At 35.4% G+C, this 16,039-nt stretch overlaps 2 protein-coding genes across 2 annotated transcripts; both read left to right on the top strand.

Annotated features, from left to right (window-relative positions):
* Window positions 1–474: 474 nt before the first annotated feature.
* On the top strand, window positions 475–3,957 carry LOC135687332 (lysM and putative peptidoglycan-binding domain-containing protein 3). Its single transcript, XM_065203869.2, has 2 exons — window positions 475–1,985; window positions 2,648–3,957. Exons 1-2 carry the CDS (start codon window positions 1,596–1,598, stop codon window positions 3,257–3,259), a joined length of 1,002 nt encoding a protein of 333 aa, XP_065059941.2. The 5' UTR covers window positions 475–1,595; the 3' UTR covers window positions 3,260–3,957.
* Window positions 3,958–7,221: 3,264 nt separating this feature from the next.
* On the top strand, window positions 7,222–15,180 carry LOC135687336 (glutathione peroxidase 2-like). Its single transcript, XM_065203874.2, has 4 exons — window positions 7,222–7,355; window positions 10,283–10,487; window positions 13,613–13,786; window positions 14,149–15,180. Exons 2-4 carry the CDS (start codon window positions 10,284–10,286, stop codon window positions 14,404–14,406), a joined length of 636 nt encoding a protein of 211 aa, XP_065059946.1. The 5' UTR covers window positions 7,222–7,355; window position 10,283; the 3' UTR covers window positions 14,407–15,180.
* The last annotated feature ends 859 nt before the right edge of the window (window positions 15,181–16,039 follow it).

Here is a 16,039-nt window from a genome sequence, read left to right as displayed (position 1 = left end):
AACAAGGGAGCACCATTTTCCCTTAGAGCAAGTATTTTTTTAGGCAAAACGTCTTCCTTGCGGACAGTAATAAAATGGATGATGTTGAAATGCTAAGATAAGACTTTTTATTCACCTTTGAATTACATTTTGTGTTCGAGAATGAAGCATTTTTCCTAACTCATTTTACTTCATAAAACTATAAAAGTCAATTGCGTTGACTTTACGTCAGTTGTGTGTCAGTTTTTGTGTCAGCTGTACACACTGTAAAGTAAAAAGCATTTATACACTAACAACGACTCACTAAGATCAATAGATTTTGAAAATGAGAGTTGTGCAGAATTAGCTGGGAAAAAATACATGAATCATCGATCTAAGTTATGTGAAAAAAGAAAGGCCTCAGTTGACTTTGAAAAAGTAAGTATTGACGATTTTTAGCGGAGATAAACGCACTGAATTGAATTGCCTGGTGTATATTTTCACATTTAAGATTTTCTTTAAGTTGTTTTCGGTAAGGGCGAAAGTATAAGGAAACATTAGGGATTCACCATTATTTCCAAATAGGGTACATGATTTGGACAGAAGCCTTTGATAAAATTAAAACCCGATTCGAGCTAAACATAGTATATGTCATTCCCCTTGTTTATTTTATTTTAAGCTCCTCTCTTTTCTATTGTCCTTTGTTGTATTTACGCTCCTTTAGATTTTGAAGAATCGATGTAAACGCGACGTATTTTGAGTTTCGGGGTTTGACCGAAAATAAAATAACAATCTTACGGTGGTCTGTTCCTATGTTGGGTTTTGATGGAGTTACCCTTTTTCAGAAAGGGTAAAAGCGATGAAGTTCCGTCCGGCTTTGGTAACTAGATTCTATTTGTTGCAAAATTCAACAGATGCCTTTTTCAAAAGTATAACAGGACCGTAGCCAAAGGGTGGCATGGGGTGGCAATGCCACCCTTGGAGAACGAGGATGAAAATATTTTATCAAATAATAAAAGATGCGAAGAGGCCAGAAAAGGGGCTTGGAAAGATAGCTCCTTTAGAGGCCTTTAAAAATAAAATCTTGATGGAAGACATAACGTTTGAAATTCTTCTAGCTGGAGAGAAAAAAAGAGGGTGATAAATTGCTTAATTGCTGAAGATATTTTAAAATGTTCTTGCTTCTTTATTTCCACTTACTCCCTTCCCACACTGAAAACTTAACCTTGAACTTCGCCTGCATTGGACTCATCCCAATTCCACTGGCCTGGCTACAGGCTTGCAGTACAAAAAAAGTTTAATTTGATAGGTCAAAAGTTTATGTATTTTTCAATAAAGTATTAAATAATATACAGGTGACAGTATTTCGAAAACAATTATTTCTCTCTTTTACGCATAATTTCGCTTACTTTGCGGTTACCGTGAACACAGTCGTGGCTTTTCTAATCCGCCATTATGGACACAAGGAACTGACGTAGTATAATTTACTTCAAGTTATTTTTAATCGATTCTGTATGTTTGATGTTGTTTCATTACAATCAATGCCGTTCCTCTCCAAAAACAGCATAAGAGGCAAGGCTATCGGTACATCTTTTAATCCAAGGCTTTATTCATGATATTTATCTCTTGTTGGCTCAATGAGTCCGATTGGAGAACAGAAACGACTTCCCAACAGAGGTAATGACCCCAAGGCTTCTAATAGCTGGCGTGAAGGTAGTGATAGGCCGATGAGCCTAGGAAAGAAGAACGATCTTCCAGTCAGAAGTTACAGTTCGGCATTAAAGACAGCTGAAAATCAAAACTCTTCATCTCACCGTATTTTTGTTTTTGGGCAAAACGAAGAGGACTTGATTGAAATGGATAACGGGTCAATCGAGATGGCCGAAATTCGTTCAAGAAATCGAAAAGAGCATGGAAGGACTGGAGCGAATTACACGGGTGAGGATATGAGGAAGAGCCACTTCATAGATCACAATATGGAACCGGATGATACCCTTGCTAAGCTGTCTTTGAAATATGGATGTAGTGTGAGTTGCATAAAGACTCAAATTTTTTTGAAGGAAAATAGCCTATGTTGTGACTGTGGTGTGAACATTGTCTAAAAGTAAAGTTCACCTTCTGAACAGGATTTGCATTGCCATTACCCTAAACGTTATTTACTGAGTCGACAAAGTGCCTATTTAAGTTGTGTGATTTATGATAATTTAAAAACAAAGCCCTTTGACAATTAAAATAACCTGTAGAGAAGGTGACATCTTACATGGTAAAAAATGTCTTAATATTATATTTACTGAATGAAGGAGCTAGATATGAACTAAATGATTACATAGATGTTGTTACAAACCTTTTTTTAAGAAATCCTCTCCATGATTAATTATAATTTTAAAAAACAATCATTCTCAATTGGAATTTCAACCAAATTTTTTGTGAGCTTTGTTATCAGTTAAACAAAGTTGTTATCAGTTAAATCAGTTAAACCTTAAGATGAGAATGAAACTCTTAGCTCTAATAAATCAAACATAGCCGTCAATATCCAACAATCAACAATCAATGCTAAAGTGCAATTAATTACTGTTACTTTCTTACTAAAAAGAATAATAAAGTTAATAAAATGTATAACTACTCAGTTGTAATAAAACAGGTCTGGATTGCTGTCTATCTTTTTATTGATGATTTTGATCTTTTTTAGGTTACTCAGTTGAAGCAAGCTAATGGAATTTATAATGATCAAGACTTTTTTGCCAGAAGAACTCTTAAGATACCTGTATTTGTCCATAGCTTTTTATGGGAGTTGTCAGGAAATAGAAAAAACTCACTTGACTCCAAGATCGATCATTTAAGGGAACTAACTAGGAGTCAAAGTGAAGGCAGCTTCAGACATGTCAGAGAAAATATGATGTATGAAAAAGATAGAGTATTGAGAGATTCAGTACACCCATCAGCAGATTATTCTTATTCGGATGATGACAGTAATGAAATGAGAAGTCTTTTGCATTGTGCCCAAGACAATTCAAAATCATTGAATGATACTAATAATCTTTATGAAGAGTATTTGGAGTTGGTTGATAAAGACATCATGAATATTTCAAGCAAAGTTCAATCAAAAAGTGATATTGTTGACATTGGAGGACAGTCTTTAGCATATATGCAACCAAATTTGAATGATTCAAAGAAAGATGATAAACTTGGCCAAGCCGGGTGGTTAAGTTACAAGGGGATTATTCTTGTTGTTTGTACAGTTGCGGTTCTTCTGCCTGTAATGTATATAGTTTATTTTTTGTCAGCAAAGAAAAACAGGTAGGGAGCTGAAATAATTATTAGTTTGAATTTAGTTTTTTATAACAGGTAGGGAGCGGAATTAGTTTTAATTTGTTAACTAGTAATATTAATGGTATTTGAGCCTATTTCTTAGAATTTATTATATTTGCATTCTGTTAATATTATTTGTAATGAAGTAGACCTTCCATATTAGTGTTAATTTCAGAGCAATAATTTGATAACATTAGCTTTATAGAGTCCCTAGCATAAATTTTGCTAAACTTTCCTAATTGTTAAACAATTATTGCAAATACTTCATGTTATTTTCCACCTGACACTACTTTGCTATTTCGTTTAAGTTTGTGAAGAACGCAATAGAATCCAGAAGTTGCATTAAAAATGATAAGCAGGTTTTTAAAAACTGATCTTACATTGATTTTAAACCTTCCCTATAATGTTAATATATTTTTGCCAAGCAATATAAGTATTCAATTTATCATGAGATGATAAGATAGTTGAATCGAAATCAACTTATCTTTAAGAGACTCCCCTATAAAACTGTTTTAAATTATTGGTAAAATATTGATGTTATTTTATGCCTTTTATTTTCTTTGAATTAAATCCTTCTTTATATATTTTGAATTTGTAAGTGGGCACTGGTAACATGGGGATGTGATAGGTGCAAAATTCTCAAGATCAGTCTCAAAATATTTAATCTGAGATATCAAAGGTGTGGGAAAATATTGCAAAATTGACAAATTAATTATTATCTTCTCTTCACATTGCCTAACTGCAAGAGGGTAAAGTCTGAATTTATTTTTGAATTGTCACAGATTTTCCTTTGGTAAGATCTAATTTTGTCAAAAATATCAAAATCTACCATTTGTACAAGAGTCTCTAATGTGCAAGAAAAAGCAAAAGCAGAAGAAAAATTAAGTGCATATAGAATGCTGTTTATTTTTCAAAGTTTCTTGCAACCACAGTGACTACAGTGAACACATGTTCTTTGAAAAACAACCCAAAAATGAATATGTGAAATGAATAAAAGGGAATTCAACTCCACAAAATCTGGTTTTATCGACGCTGCGCCAGAATTAGTGTTGAAAAGCAAGAAAAATGATGTGACAAGAATAATATCAAAACTAAAATCCCTTGGCTTTTATGTGCTTCTGTTAGAACAGAGCTAACTACGGTCACAATGACTGGGACTATTTCTCAGTGCAGAGTAGGATGAGGCATAAAGTTAGGGGTGTGGACTACGAATAAACCTGATTACAAACAATCTTTTGGTAGTACAAAACTTGAAAATGGCTTTGAAAAAATGGGCCTTTGAAGTAGGCCAATCCGATCGTCGTTCCATCTAGCAGTTTTGGAATCTATCCATATAAGTACGAAAAAACCGCTATTGTGTAGACAAGAGTTCGTTTTTACCTTAGGACTCCATTGGTAAAATTCTCAATAGGCAAGCGGCACTGGTTGGTCAACCTTAACATTCATGTGCTCGCGTTTCTGATTGGCCTACTTCGAGCCACAGCTGGGTAAATATATTTCTTAGCGTAGAGTTTTCGATCTATGTTCTGACGTTTTATACTCTGAAGAGTGTCAGACGAAAAGCTTTGTTTTGTTCAAATGTTTGCTTTTTTCAAAACCCAATTACCTGAATTCCTTTAGTTGCTGGCAGAGGCCAGCGCAAAAAAGTTGTCAATCTAACTCGTAATTGTTTACGTGATTGCATAATTTTCTGGTGTCATTGTTATATATTTTACCTTATGCATTGTAGTTGGGTGGATTTGCTTTAGTCTGCGACAAAATCTCTCAATTCGGGTAGTCGGGATAAAATCTTGATATCGGACTGTCCCTATGAAATCGAAAAGGCTATCTAATAATTATTTCTCGTGAAAATTTATTAGATTTTTTCAAGGCGATTTCAATGTTACCCTGGTAAGAGCAATGCTATCAGCGAGGTCATTTTCACTAACCAAGAATATGTAATCGCCTAATAAATCCCCAGACCAAATACTGCGAAGGTATTTTTTTTCTCCTAATCGTACTGAAAATTTTTTATTTTTGCACACGGATTGTGCCGCAGATAATAACAACTGAAGCGATCTGGTTGTGGTCTTGAAAATACAAAGTTGTTGCATTACTACTAAAGCCAGGTAACCGGCAGCACTAGTTGTCAATTGACCTTCAGAGCTTTGAAAAGTCTTTTAAACAGTATGGAGCAAGGATATGGAACTGTTTGCCCAATTCGTTGAGGCAATGTGGCAATATAGATTCTTATAAAAATAAATATGAAAATTATCTAATGGACAAACTAAAGGCGGATTCTTTTCAGAAGTATGGATAGACTTTAGAATAGCATTTTTGACATTATAGATTCATAACTCATTATTCAAATTTTGTACTAGGTTTTTACTATTTTTCACTGTTTTTAGTGTAAATTTAGATTATTTGTACTTTTAATTTGTGAACCAAACTGAAAACAATCTTACAAACTAAGTTTGTAATTCCCATCAAAGATTATTGTACATACAAAGGCCTACATATAAGGAAGTTAAGAAAGATTAAAGGCGCACTTTTACCTAAAGAGGGCCTGGTTTTTTGGATTCAGTGCCAATAATAAATCGTGAATCAAATTTCTACCTTATGAAATCCACACGAACTCTTATTCTTGTCTACCTTTAGGAGAATGTCAAATGTAAAGTTGAATTTGTTTGAATATCTCTAAAACTCTGTGAAGGTCATGTGCTTTTGCCATTATTAGGCCATACAACCCTTCTATATATTTTGCAGCTACATTGAGGAAAATTGTAAGAATCCTATGTTTTCGTGGTTATGCTTCAAAAGTTGAAGCCTTTTTTAACTTTTAATTCATTTTTGGGGCCTAGATTATTTGGAGAAAGACTGCCCAAATCTGAAAAGTTTCCGTTGCAAAACTAAATCAAACGGTACGCCATAATTCGTTTATCGAATTTGTCCCAATACTTTTTGAACGTAAGTGTAGATAATGGAGTTAAAAATTTTCTTCCGCTGAAATAGACTTCCCAAAAGTCTTTCTTGCATTAAATCTACAAGGCATTCATACGACTGCGATGGTGAAATCTATCGCGACACCCGTGCATCATAATCAGTTGCGCGTCACTCGTTCACCGAGCATTGCGTCCGAATCTGCTTTAGCCCAATCGTGCCTGTCGCGGGCAAGATCTTCAAGTCTTTGTAAGAAGATCGCTGGATCTTCCATCTCTCTTTTGGTCAGAAGACCGGCATTCTCGAGTTCTTTCTTAACACAACTTATCCATGTGACAGGTTGTCTAATTTTGGGGTTCTTGGCTGGTCTTGTTGCCTCCTCAAGCCCTCAAGGGCTATTCTGGCTGGTGTTTCGTGGGGGTATTCGCATAGAATGTCCAAGCCATGACAAACGTCTCATTTTCATCTTCATTGGATATAATTCTTGGGTATAATATGCATATCTGAGTTGTCTGCGATGTTAATTATCCATTTTGTTTTCAATGGTCTTTGTCATTGCCAATAGTTCACAATTGTTTAGGTTCTTATTTCGATAACATTGCCTATTCTTCGGCTCTTGACTTTTTATGGCAGAAATGATATTTTCGAGACTTTTCATGGCAGAGATGATCAGTGCTTTTCTTCTTTCTATGTCCTTGTTGCTATCTAGATGGAGTTTGCATTTTCTCCAGTCTTGATTTCCTGCACCTCTGCTGATGGCATTTTCTTCTGTCTTGTCTTTGTTTACTTGTAGGTTTCTGTCTGCTAGTATTGGTGTCACTGTATTTTTGGTATTTTCAATGTAGCCTCTCAGCATATTTAGGAGCTATAAAGAAATTCTTGCGCTTGATATCTGAATAACAGTGATCTTGTGGTGATTATATAGTAAGCGAATAAAACGAGTACCAGAATGAAATAAATTAGTTTTATAGTTGGAAACAATGGAAACACAACGTACTCAAAGTACCAGACGCAACGTTCATTGTGGTGCCCCATGAAGAAAAGAGGAATTCTTTGATTGAATCCGAGGCTCCACAGTTTTGTAGATTGGGCTCGAGACTCGGTATTTGTCTCGCCCACATGTCACTCCTGTTGACAAATTGAAAGTAGCACGAGGAACTTGGGTTGAGGTAAGGCTGTCTGTTTAGATTAATTCTCCTTCAGAATTATGTTTTAGAAATAGAAAAATAAGGCGTGATTTAGGATTTCATGAATTTAATTATGAATTTAATTTTGAATTTTTTTCGAAAAACACATTTAAGGGATCGAGCAACCTCACAATTTCGCCAAATATGGACGAAATTTCCACCATTAAGGGATTTGATTACATACAATGTTGGACCGTCGGTGAGCAGAGGCGGATCCAGACTACAGCAACCTATGCAGAAGCATAAGTCAGATTTTTATTCAGATAAGTCAGAGTTTCTTTGGCAAATTCTTCAGCAACGTCCGCCCTAGATCTGCCTCTGTTGATACCAACAACATGCAGAAGACAGTGCTCCCACTCAACGTTTGCTATTTTCCGCTACGGCGCATGCGTTTTTCCCCTACATTTCCTTACGGCTGCTTCCTTGTTTCCCCCTACATTTCCCTACAAATTTTCCCCTACAATCCCTACAAAAATATGCAGAAATTATTTGAAAAACAACGCATCATGTACTTAAATTTTGTTATTAACTTTGAAATATTAAATAGTACTTCTCAAATACTATATCATTTTCAATATTATCAAGCTCCTTCTGAGTACACCTTTGTACTACTGCAGAGTGGGAGGGTAATAGGCGTGGCCAGTGAGACCACGCCCCTTTGCCTGTTTCAGTGCTTTGTACCAAGTTAATTTTTGACAAAATAATTAACCCCCCATGCCGCCCTTGGCGCCGCCACTGCTTTGCACTGTGAATTTATAGCATTTCTATATAAACGAACATGATGCTCATCAATGTCAAAATTGGCTGTAAATTTTTCACGAACCTTTACAATTGACTCTAGTGCTTTACAGCAAGACAATTTCATTTTGTTTCTTATTCATTTACAAAATAATTCTTTCAATTGCTGCCATAATTTGTGGTAGTCCAGTTCTAATCAGCATAAAAAGTGCCAGACTTTCGTATCCTTGAAGCTGTTTCATAGCTTTAAGAATTCATTAAGGCTTTGGTTTTCCCAGCCACCATTTTTTACAACATCTTTTTTCTATTGGAACAGGTGAGTTTCAAGGGCTCCTACTGCTGTCTGTGCAGTTTTACTTAAATAATGACCCTTGGTAAGGTGTAATGTCTTTCATGGCAACGAAAATATCAAAATAGCTCAATTCCCCTACAAAAAACGAAATTTCCCCTACACCTGCTCATTTTCCCTGTAGGTTTTCTCTACTCCCTACACAGTTCAATTTTAGCAAACTCTAGGGGAAATCCCCTACGTGTGGGAGCTCTGAGAAGACAGCTGGGCATATACTTTGCTGACTACCTTTCGGCCTCCGCACAGAATAGTCTAGTGGCGATTCTAGGCATTTATCTGGTCAGTAATTTCTGAATCCAGAAACCTGTTTGTCCCTCGAGAGCCAATCACCGCTTGCTTGACCTCTGCAAACCTTTTGTAAGCCAATCAGAGTGTACTTCGCCTCTGCAATCTTTGGTGGGAGCATAGGTGAGATTTGATTAAACAAATCAGAAGCCAAGCTTGCCTGTGCAGTGGTTCAGCCAACCAATAGGAATCAGAGTTGACTATGTAATTGTTTACAGTGGACCTATGCAATTATTTGTTACAGCCAATGAAATGGCAATTAACAATCGCTGCCTCACCTCCCTGCTAATCTGCTAGGAAGAAACATCTGTTCTGTAGTCTTGTGATATGACCACTGTGATTGAAAAGTGGAGGGCCCTGGTTCGAATCCTATTGGAGTAGGTTTTCTCAATACCTTTCTCCTTTGAATTGCAGATAAATTTAGTCTTCTCTTTGCGAGTCGTTTCCTTAGAATTCCCTTCTTGAATCCCCTATTCAATATCAGAGATAAAAATTTTATTGAGAAAAGTTTGGGTGTTTCCAACACAAAAGGGTGTGGCCTCTCTTTCTGACAACCTTTGCATTGTATAGGTCAGAATTCAGGCTGGATCCGCACCTGTTGAGTGTCATAAGAGAGTAGATAATATTCTCTATTCTGTGCTGTCAGCGAGCAACCTTTAGTGCCTTTTTTGAAAGATCTTCAGTGTGAAGCGTCTGGTAGAAAGTTTTATGCCATAAAGCAGTGCTTTGATTTGTTCCACTTAGCACAGGAGGCAATAGTTTGTTTTTCATGTGTTGCACTGTGTCTTCTCTTCAATAAGCTCATTAATAATCATTCAATAATGAATCATTTTATTAATCATTTAAAGTGTCATTGCTCAATAGGAATGCTAAAATTTAGGCACTTTAGAAAAAGTCATTCAAATTAGGCGTTTGGAAGAATCAGGACACAATATATTTTCGCTCAGTTACTGTGAGATTCACTCACGAGCAAACAGAGACTGCTTTTGCAGTTGAAAGAGGCTGCTTCTAAATCTAGCTAATTCAGGAAGTTTGTCCTTTATTATTATTGAGCATATTTGTGTGTTTTATCGTTTTATAGAATTTTTTTAAAAATTTCATAAAAAATGATTGTATAAGTTGTCAATAGAGCCTAGCCTATCCTCTGAATCTTTTCTCTCTGCATTGAAACTGTTCTCAACTTTTCCCAAATTCTTGATTTATTTCATAGTATATAGCTTTTTTGGGGCAGCTAAATCTGATACCTGCACTCTACCATACTGCACCTTAGAAGTGGCGTACCCAAGTGGGGGAATAGGTTTACCTACCCTACCCCCCCCCCCCAATTTTCTAATATATGGTCCACACAAAATGTTTACCTTTGCTATTTGCAAATGTGCAATTTTAATGGACATGTAACAGATTCTCTGCTTATCTTTTAAAGATTCCAATCTGGGTATATTCTATACCCTGTGGCATCATTTTTTAATACTGATACAACATCCCCCCCAACTGTCTCACATGACTATATTTTATTACAGTCTTCCTTGTTTTCTAGCATGCTTCCTTCTGCTTGCTCATTTACTAGAAGAATTCATACTTCTCTGGGAACTACTTTGTCAAGAGCCATGGCTTCTTTCTATGGATTTTCTGCCTTGGATCTTAAAGGTCAAAAGGTTGAAATGTCAAAATACAAAGGAAGAATTGTTCTTATTGAGAATACTGCCTCATTATGAGGCACAACTGTACGGGATTTTATCCAGGTAAAATACAGAGTTTTCATGTTTAAATATAAGTTTGTTCTTAGTTAGTCTTTGGGCTGAATGAATACTGAAAATACTGCAATAATTCTGAAATTTCAACTTGCAGGAATTGGTTCCATGCAAAAAGGCCCCAACATGATTTCTTAATTCAAAACTTTACTGAAAAACCATAATACTTTTGAGAGCATGTTTTGCTCAATGTGGACATAACTATGTTCACCCAGAAATCTGAAGGAGAGTTCTCTTAAGATCATTGTCAGGATAATGTAAGCAAACTTAATATAACTTTAGTGTAATCGAATCAGTGGTGATATAATCTTATGTTAAAAATATGAATGTCAGCTAATGATAACATTAAACCTGAAAGGTACAGCTTTGGAACATCTTCTTCTACTGCAAAAACATCTTAATGATTCAATGTCCATTAAATATTATCCTCAGATTATGTATTTGAGTTTTGTTGTTACACTCAGTATATTTGAGTTGTGAGCATTGTATTACACTCAGTGGCATAGCTAGCCAAATAGCAGTGGTCATGCCCTCCCCTCAAATTTGAAAAAAATATGGGTGTGGCCAAATTTTACCACGCCCAATTTTTTAGTTGATGAGTTCCTTTTGGAAATTTTTATTTTAAGGCTTGTGACTTATAAAAAAAATTTGATTAACTTTTGGAATGAGCTTTTCTTATTTCATAGCAATCATCTTGTTACACCATGAAATGACCTTTATCTTATAGCTGTGACACTGTTTTGGTTTGTCGGTAATTTATACAGACAGAGTTCTGACAATTTCCAAACAGAACTGTACAAAAGACATTAAAAAACATTAGTTTAGTATAATAGATCAACTTAGCTTAAATCAAAAATTGTGTTGTTCTCTTAATTTCTTTCAATTTGCAGGCTGAAATACATTTGTAAATTTTAGAGATAAGTTAAAATTTTTGTATGAAACAATAAATCACATGAAACTGAATGGGAGCTTTTTGGTCATCTTTTCCACAAATAGTCTTATTATCAATCTATTGAAGATATTTAAAAGCCATCACGATTAATTAACAACCTCAATAGAACTGATAGATGAATAAAACAAATTGGCAAATGAATATGCAATGTAAATATTGATATGAAATATTGGAAGCTAAAATAATGGATAGGCCTAGTTGCAAAATGTTTTCTGCAAAGTTAGACTTAATAGAAAAATACTTTGCAAAATAAGTTTAGCTTAACAAAAACATTGATGTTTCCACATATACTTGTGGCAAATATCCACATGATTGGATTGTTCTTACTAAATCTAGCAAACAAGGCTTGTAAATGAAATAATTTGATCTTGTAAATTTTCAAATACATCAAAAGTTGTAATAATGAAATAAAACTGTTTAACTAACAAGATCAGTAACATGCTTGACTTGTCTCTGGTCATTTTACTTCAACAGCTATAAGTAGTAAAAAGGTACTTTCAACTACAAGTGAAGTCAGTAGAGCTTTGAGTTTGACTTTAATTGTGTGTAAAAACAGTGTTATTGCATGTGATAATAAACAAAAAATTGAAGAATAACTTTAAGCAAGTTTTGGCATTCCCTACCCATTAACTACAATCTTATTGTCCTAATCATAATATGGTAACAATGCTTTTAAAGGGCTTAACAGTTTCTGAATATGCTGCTAGATGTCTGGAAAGTTTAAGCTCTCAAATCTGGTGGTTTGGAAAATAACACTGCTATCTCCTCCATCCATCTCCAGTGAACAGCACCAAGATTTGGCATTCATTAAATCAAGAAGATTCTCTGCAAATGTTCAGCAAGTAACAATTGATTACTGAAAAGGCTAAGAGTTTGGTTTGGTTGCATATAATGATCCTGCTCGCTGATTTTATGTCCAAAAATGGCCTTTTGTGCCTGTCACTTCTCCACATAGTGCAACACCATTAAGGCTGAAAAACCCTGCCATTGCCATAAAATGTTCTGGAGATTAACATGAGTCGTGGCTGCTTGGCAATAAGCTTTTGCTTGCATTTTACTTACAGATAATTACCTCCCAGCTCATGGATCTAGGCATAGCAGCGCCGCCATCGATGCCTCGCATTTGCATTCACGAAATAACACAGGACGGTTCTGATGATTATAATGATGGTCATGCCCTCTCGAAATGGCATGACTAGCCTTTGTTCTCTCCTGCGTCACTCCTATTGTTAGGCATGACCAAACATAGGGAACCAGCGTTATGGGCATGACTAAAACACAGGGTTTGGTCATGCTCATAGTTATGGGCATGACTAAATTGGAAACCCTCTGTTTAAGTCATGCCCGACAATAGAAGAGCGCCTTCGGAGGGCTCCATATTCTTGCGTGGAACCATAGGGCTCCAAAGGCGAATGGCCTGAGCTATTTCATCAGGAAAATAGGACTTTATTCTTACGAAGATATAATTTTTTGAAAAATGTTATCTCTGGAAATAGATGGTCATGCCTAGCTACGCCACTGATTACACTCCGTAAATATGTTGCACAATGATGGCTTTTGGTAAAAGCCCCTAAGACTAAATTCAACTTTTAGTCAAAGCAATGGAAAACTTTTCCTAAAAATTTGATTTCTGCCTATTTGCACAAGAGCTGATTTGGCAACACCAAGAAAAATAAACTTAAATTTTTAATGATCAAAGCATAGCTGAATGAGCCATAGAAGACCAGGGAGAATGCAGCCACGCCAAAGTGTCAGGCAAAGTTTGATAATTATGTCTTTATGTAAGAAACACCCAAACCAAGCACCCAAGGGCCTAAGAAAATACTTGATGGCAAAGTTTTCTTTTGTATTTAAAACTAAAAGCAGAAAAAGGCCTTAAAGTCTGCTAACTAGAGTGGCTAACACAGCAGAATTAGAGGATGTCAATTATACACATCTCATGCTAAGAATGGTGCTCAATCACCAGTGTCATAGCAGCATTATCATTAAAAGTAGCAACTTTTTTATTTTTCAACTTCAAGTAGATCTGCTCAGATCATAAGATTTCTCAATTTTGATCTCATCCACCTGTATTTAGATGGTAGTGTTATTTTATTTTGCCTTATAATTGTCACAAGTTCTTGTCAGGTTTGTTGAGCTTTAGGTCCTTAATATTTTTTCAAAGATGAACGAGCTTGCTGAGAAGTATGAGTCTCAAGGCTTGTCAATTCTTGGTTTTCCCTGCAATCAGTTTGGCCATCAAGAGAACTGCACCAATGAAGAGATCCTCCCTTTGTTGGCAAATGTTAGACCTGGAAATGGATATGCTCCAAAGTTTGACATGTTTTCTAAAGTTGAAGTAATGTCCTTTCTTTATTTTTATAGTATTTGCAGAATTTAGGAATATTTTAGAACTCTAGTATGATAAAATGGAGTTATGAAACCTGTTGCACATGTAACAGTATCTGGCCTCAATTGTAAGCAAAAACAATTACATCCGTTGAAGGACATAAACAATGCAAGAATGGAAGCTCAAATTAACTGACTGTCGCAAATGGTTCTCTATTTTCAGTTTCAATTCTTATTTGTACTTTTTGTTAAGTATGTCTCAAATTTTGCCAACTTCTAAATTTTTGGTGTCACAAAGTGAACAACCATTGCTATGAACTTTAGTTGCCAGTTGACATTTCTGACTCGTTTTTCATGTTCTTCACTTTCCAGGTTAATGGCAATGATGCCCATTCCCTCTTCAAATTCTTGAAAAAGCAGCTTCCACTTCCTTCTGACGACAGTGAAACATTGTTGAAAGATTGCCGATTTGCAATTTGGAGCCCAATTTTGAGGACTGACATTGCATGGAATTTTGAGAAATTTCTCATTGGTCCAGATGGAAAGCCTATCAAAAGGTATAGCAGATTTTATGAGACCAAAGACATTGCAGTAGATATTGAAAGGTTGCTGAAAACTGTCATGAAATAAATATAGTATTGATAGCAGAGCATTTATTTTGCTAAAGTCTCAACAGTTTTTTTTGAAGGCAGGGGAAAAGCATTATTTGGATTGAGATAGATTAATTGGCTTAACATTAAAAGACTCAATTGCACATTGTTGAAAATTTTATGTTTAAATTTCCAGGAATTATCCTTTTTATTACAGTCTTTAGGAGACAATTAATTGGTCTTTGGAGAAGTAGTTGATTAAAAATCTATAAGCCAAAAATGTACTTTACCTCAATTGGTATCATACTTTGCTTTATTCATGAACAATAAATGGATATCCATAGATCTATTTAGGTTATTTTTAAGTGCAAAATAGGAATTGATCATTTTGTTTTAAAATGCATGCTTTTTTATATGTTGGCCTCTTACTAAAGAATTTTTACTAAGCTTTAGTGAAATGTTCCATTCGATTAATGTGACGAAACCAAGCTATTCCACTTAGTCCATTATTGCTACTACCCAGCCCTTAACTTGACTGTGAGGCATTTTTCATATTTGCTGTGCTGCCATTTGCTTTCTAAATTTATTATATTTAGTAGCCATTTTTTTTGCCCTGAGGCATGATGACGAAAAACTTGAAACAGATTTTCTGCTAAGTTTTTCTGACCTTATTGCCTCTCACTTCCTTTCGTGAATTCGAAAGTTTTTCTTATTTTTATATAAAAAATTTAAAAGATCTTAAGATGCATTATGAAGATTTCCATTGAAAGTGTAAACATTGGTCAGTCTGAACATGAAAGCATTACATGATCTATTTGTGTTTATTTTTGTTTGATTTCTGTATAGTTGATAATGTAGCTGAATTGAAATCTGTTAAAGGTGCCATTTGTTTTAAATCTTTGTGATGGGGAAAGTACCGGCTCCGTTGTTGGATCCCTTCCTAAGGCACACTTTGATTGCAGATTTGCACTCTTCTCAGAGAATACATTTTAACCATTGGGGCTAACACTCTCTTCAACCTCCTTGTTACGTTTAGTATCCCAACAAGCCTCTCAGGAGTTTTTCTTCTTTAATGCCCAATAGACAACCTTTTTAGTAACGTAGCGGCATACCTTTTCTACGTCTATGTGTGTTTTTCTTTAGATATTTCTCTTGCCTTTGATTTTAAAGGAATATGGCTTGAGTTGTTCCCATGTTTTTCAATATGACAATGTTAGAAGTTCTTTTTTAACACATTTTCAGCATTATACAATCAAGCTCTTGAAAGTATGTTCCTACTTCTTGATTCCCCTTAGTTATAGTCGCCTACATCTCCTTTCTGATTGAAAATTTACTGTATGATAAACTTCTTCCCTTCTTTTGTAATTGCTTGCTCTTTCTACTTCCAAAATGGTGACGCTTTCCACGTTTGAACGTTCGCCTCTGCTGGCTCTTCCTCTTTTTGCTAAATATAAAATATGTCTTACTCCAACCATTTTTTTAATTATCAACCACATGCTATAAGAAACGAGCACTAAGAATCCAGAGGTCAAGGCACTTTAGCGCCGGAAGCAAAGGTATTGAGAAGTGACTGGATTTTCTATCAATGTGTTTGACTCGTTGACGTGAATATGAAGATGCAAGCAATCAAAATTCTTCAAAAGTCCCAAGTTCTTCATAACCATCTTGCAATG

Source organism: Rhopilema esculentum, chromosome 20 (genome assembly GCF_057945365.1).
Source record: "Rhopilema esculentum isolate cy_ngs chromosome 20, ASM5794536v1, whole genome shotgun sequence".
NCBI classification, from domain to species: Eukaryota; Metazoa; Cnidaria; class Scyphozoa; order Rhizostomeae; family Rhizostomatidae; genus Rhopilema; species Rhopilema esculentum.
The sequence above is the reverse complement of the archived record's forward strand: the minus strand, read 5'-3'. Positions and strand labels throughout refer to the sequence as shown.

Coding starts and splice junctions, on each gene's coding strand:
- LOC135687332 (XM_065203869.2), top strand. CDS start 1,596: ATGAGTCCGATTGGAGAACAGAAACGACTTCCCAACAGAGGTAATGAC. Junction 1,986..2,647: donor CTTTGAAATATGGATGTAGT/GTGAGTTGCATA, acceptor GATCTTTTTTAG/GTTACTCAGTTGAAGCAAGC.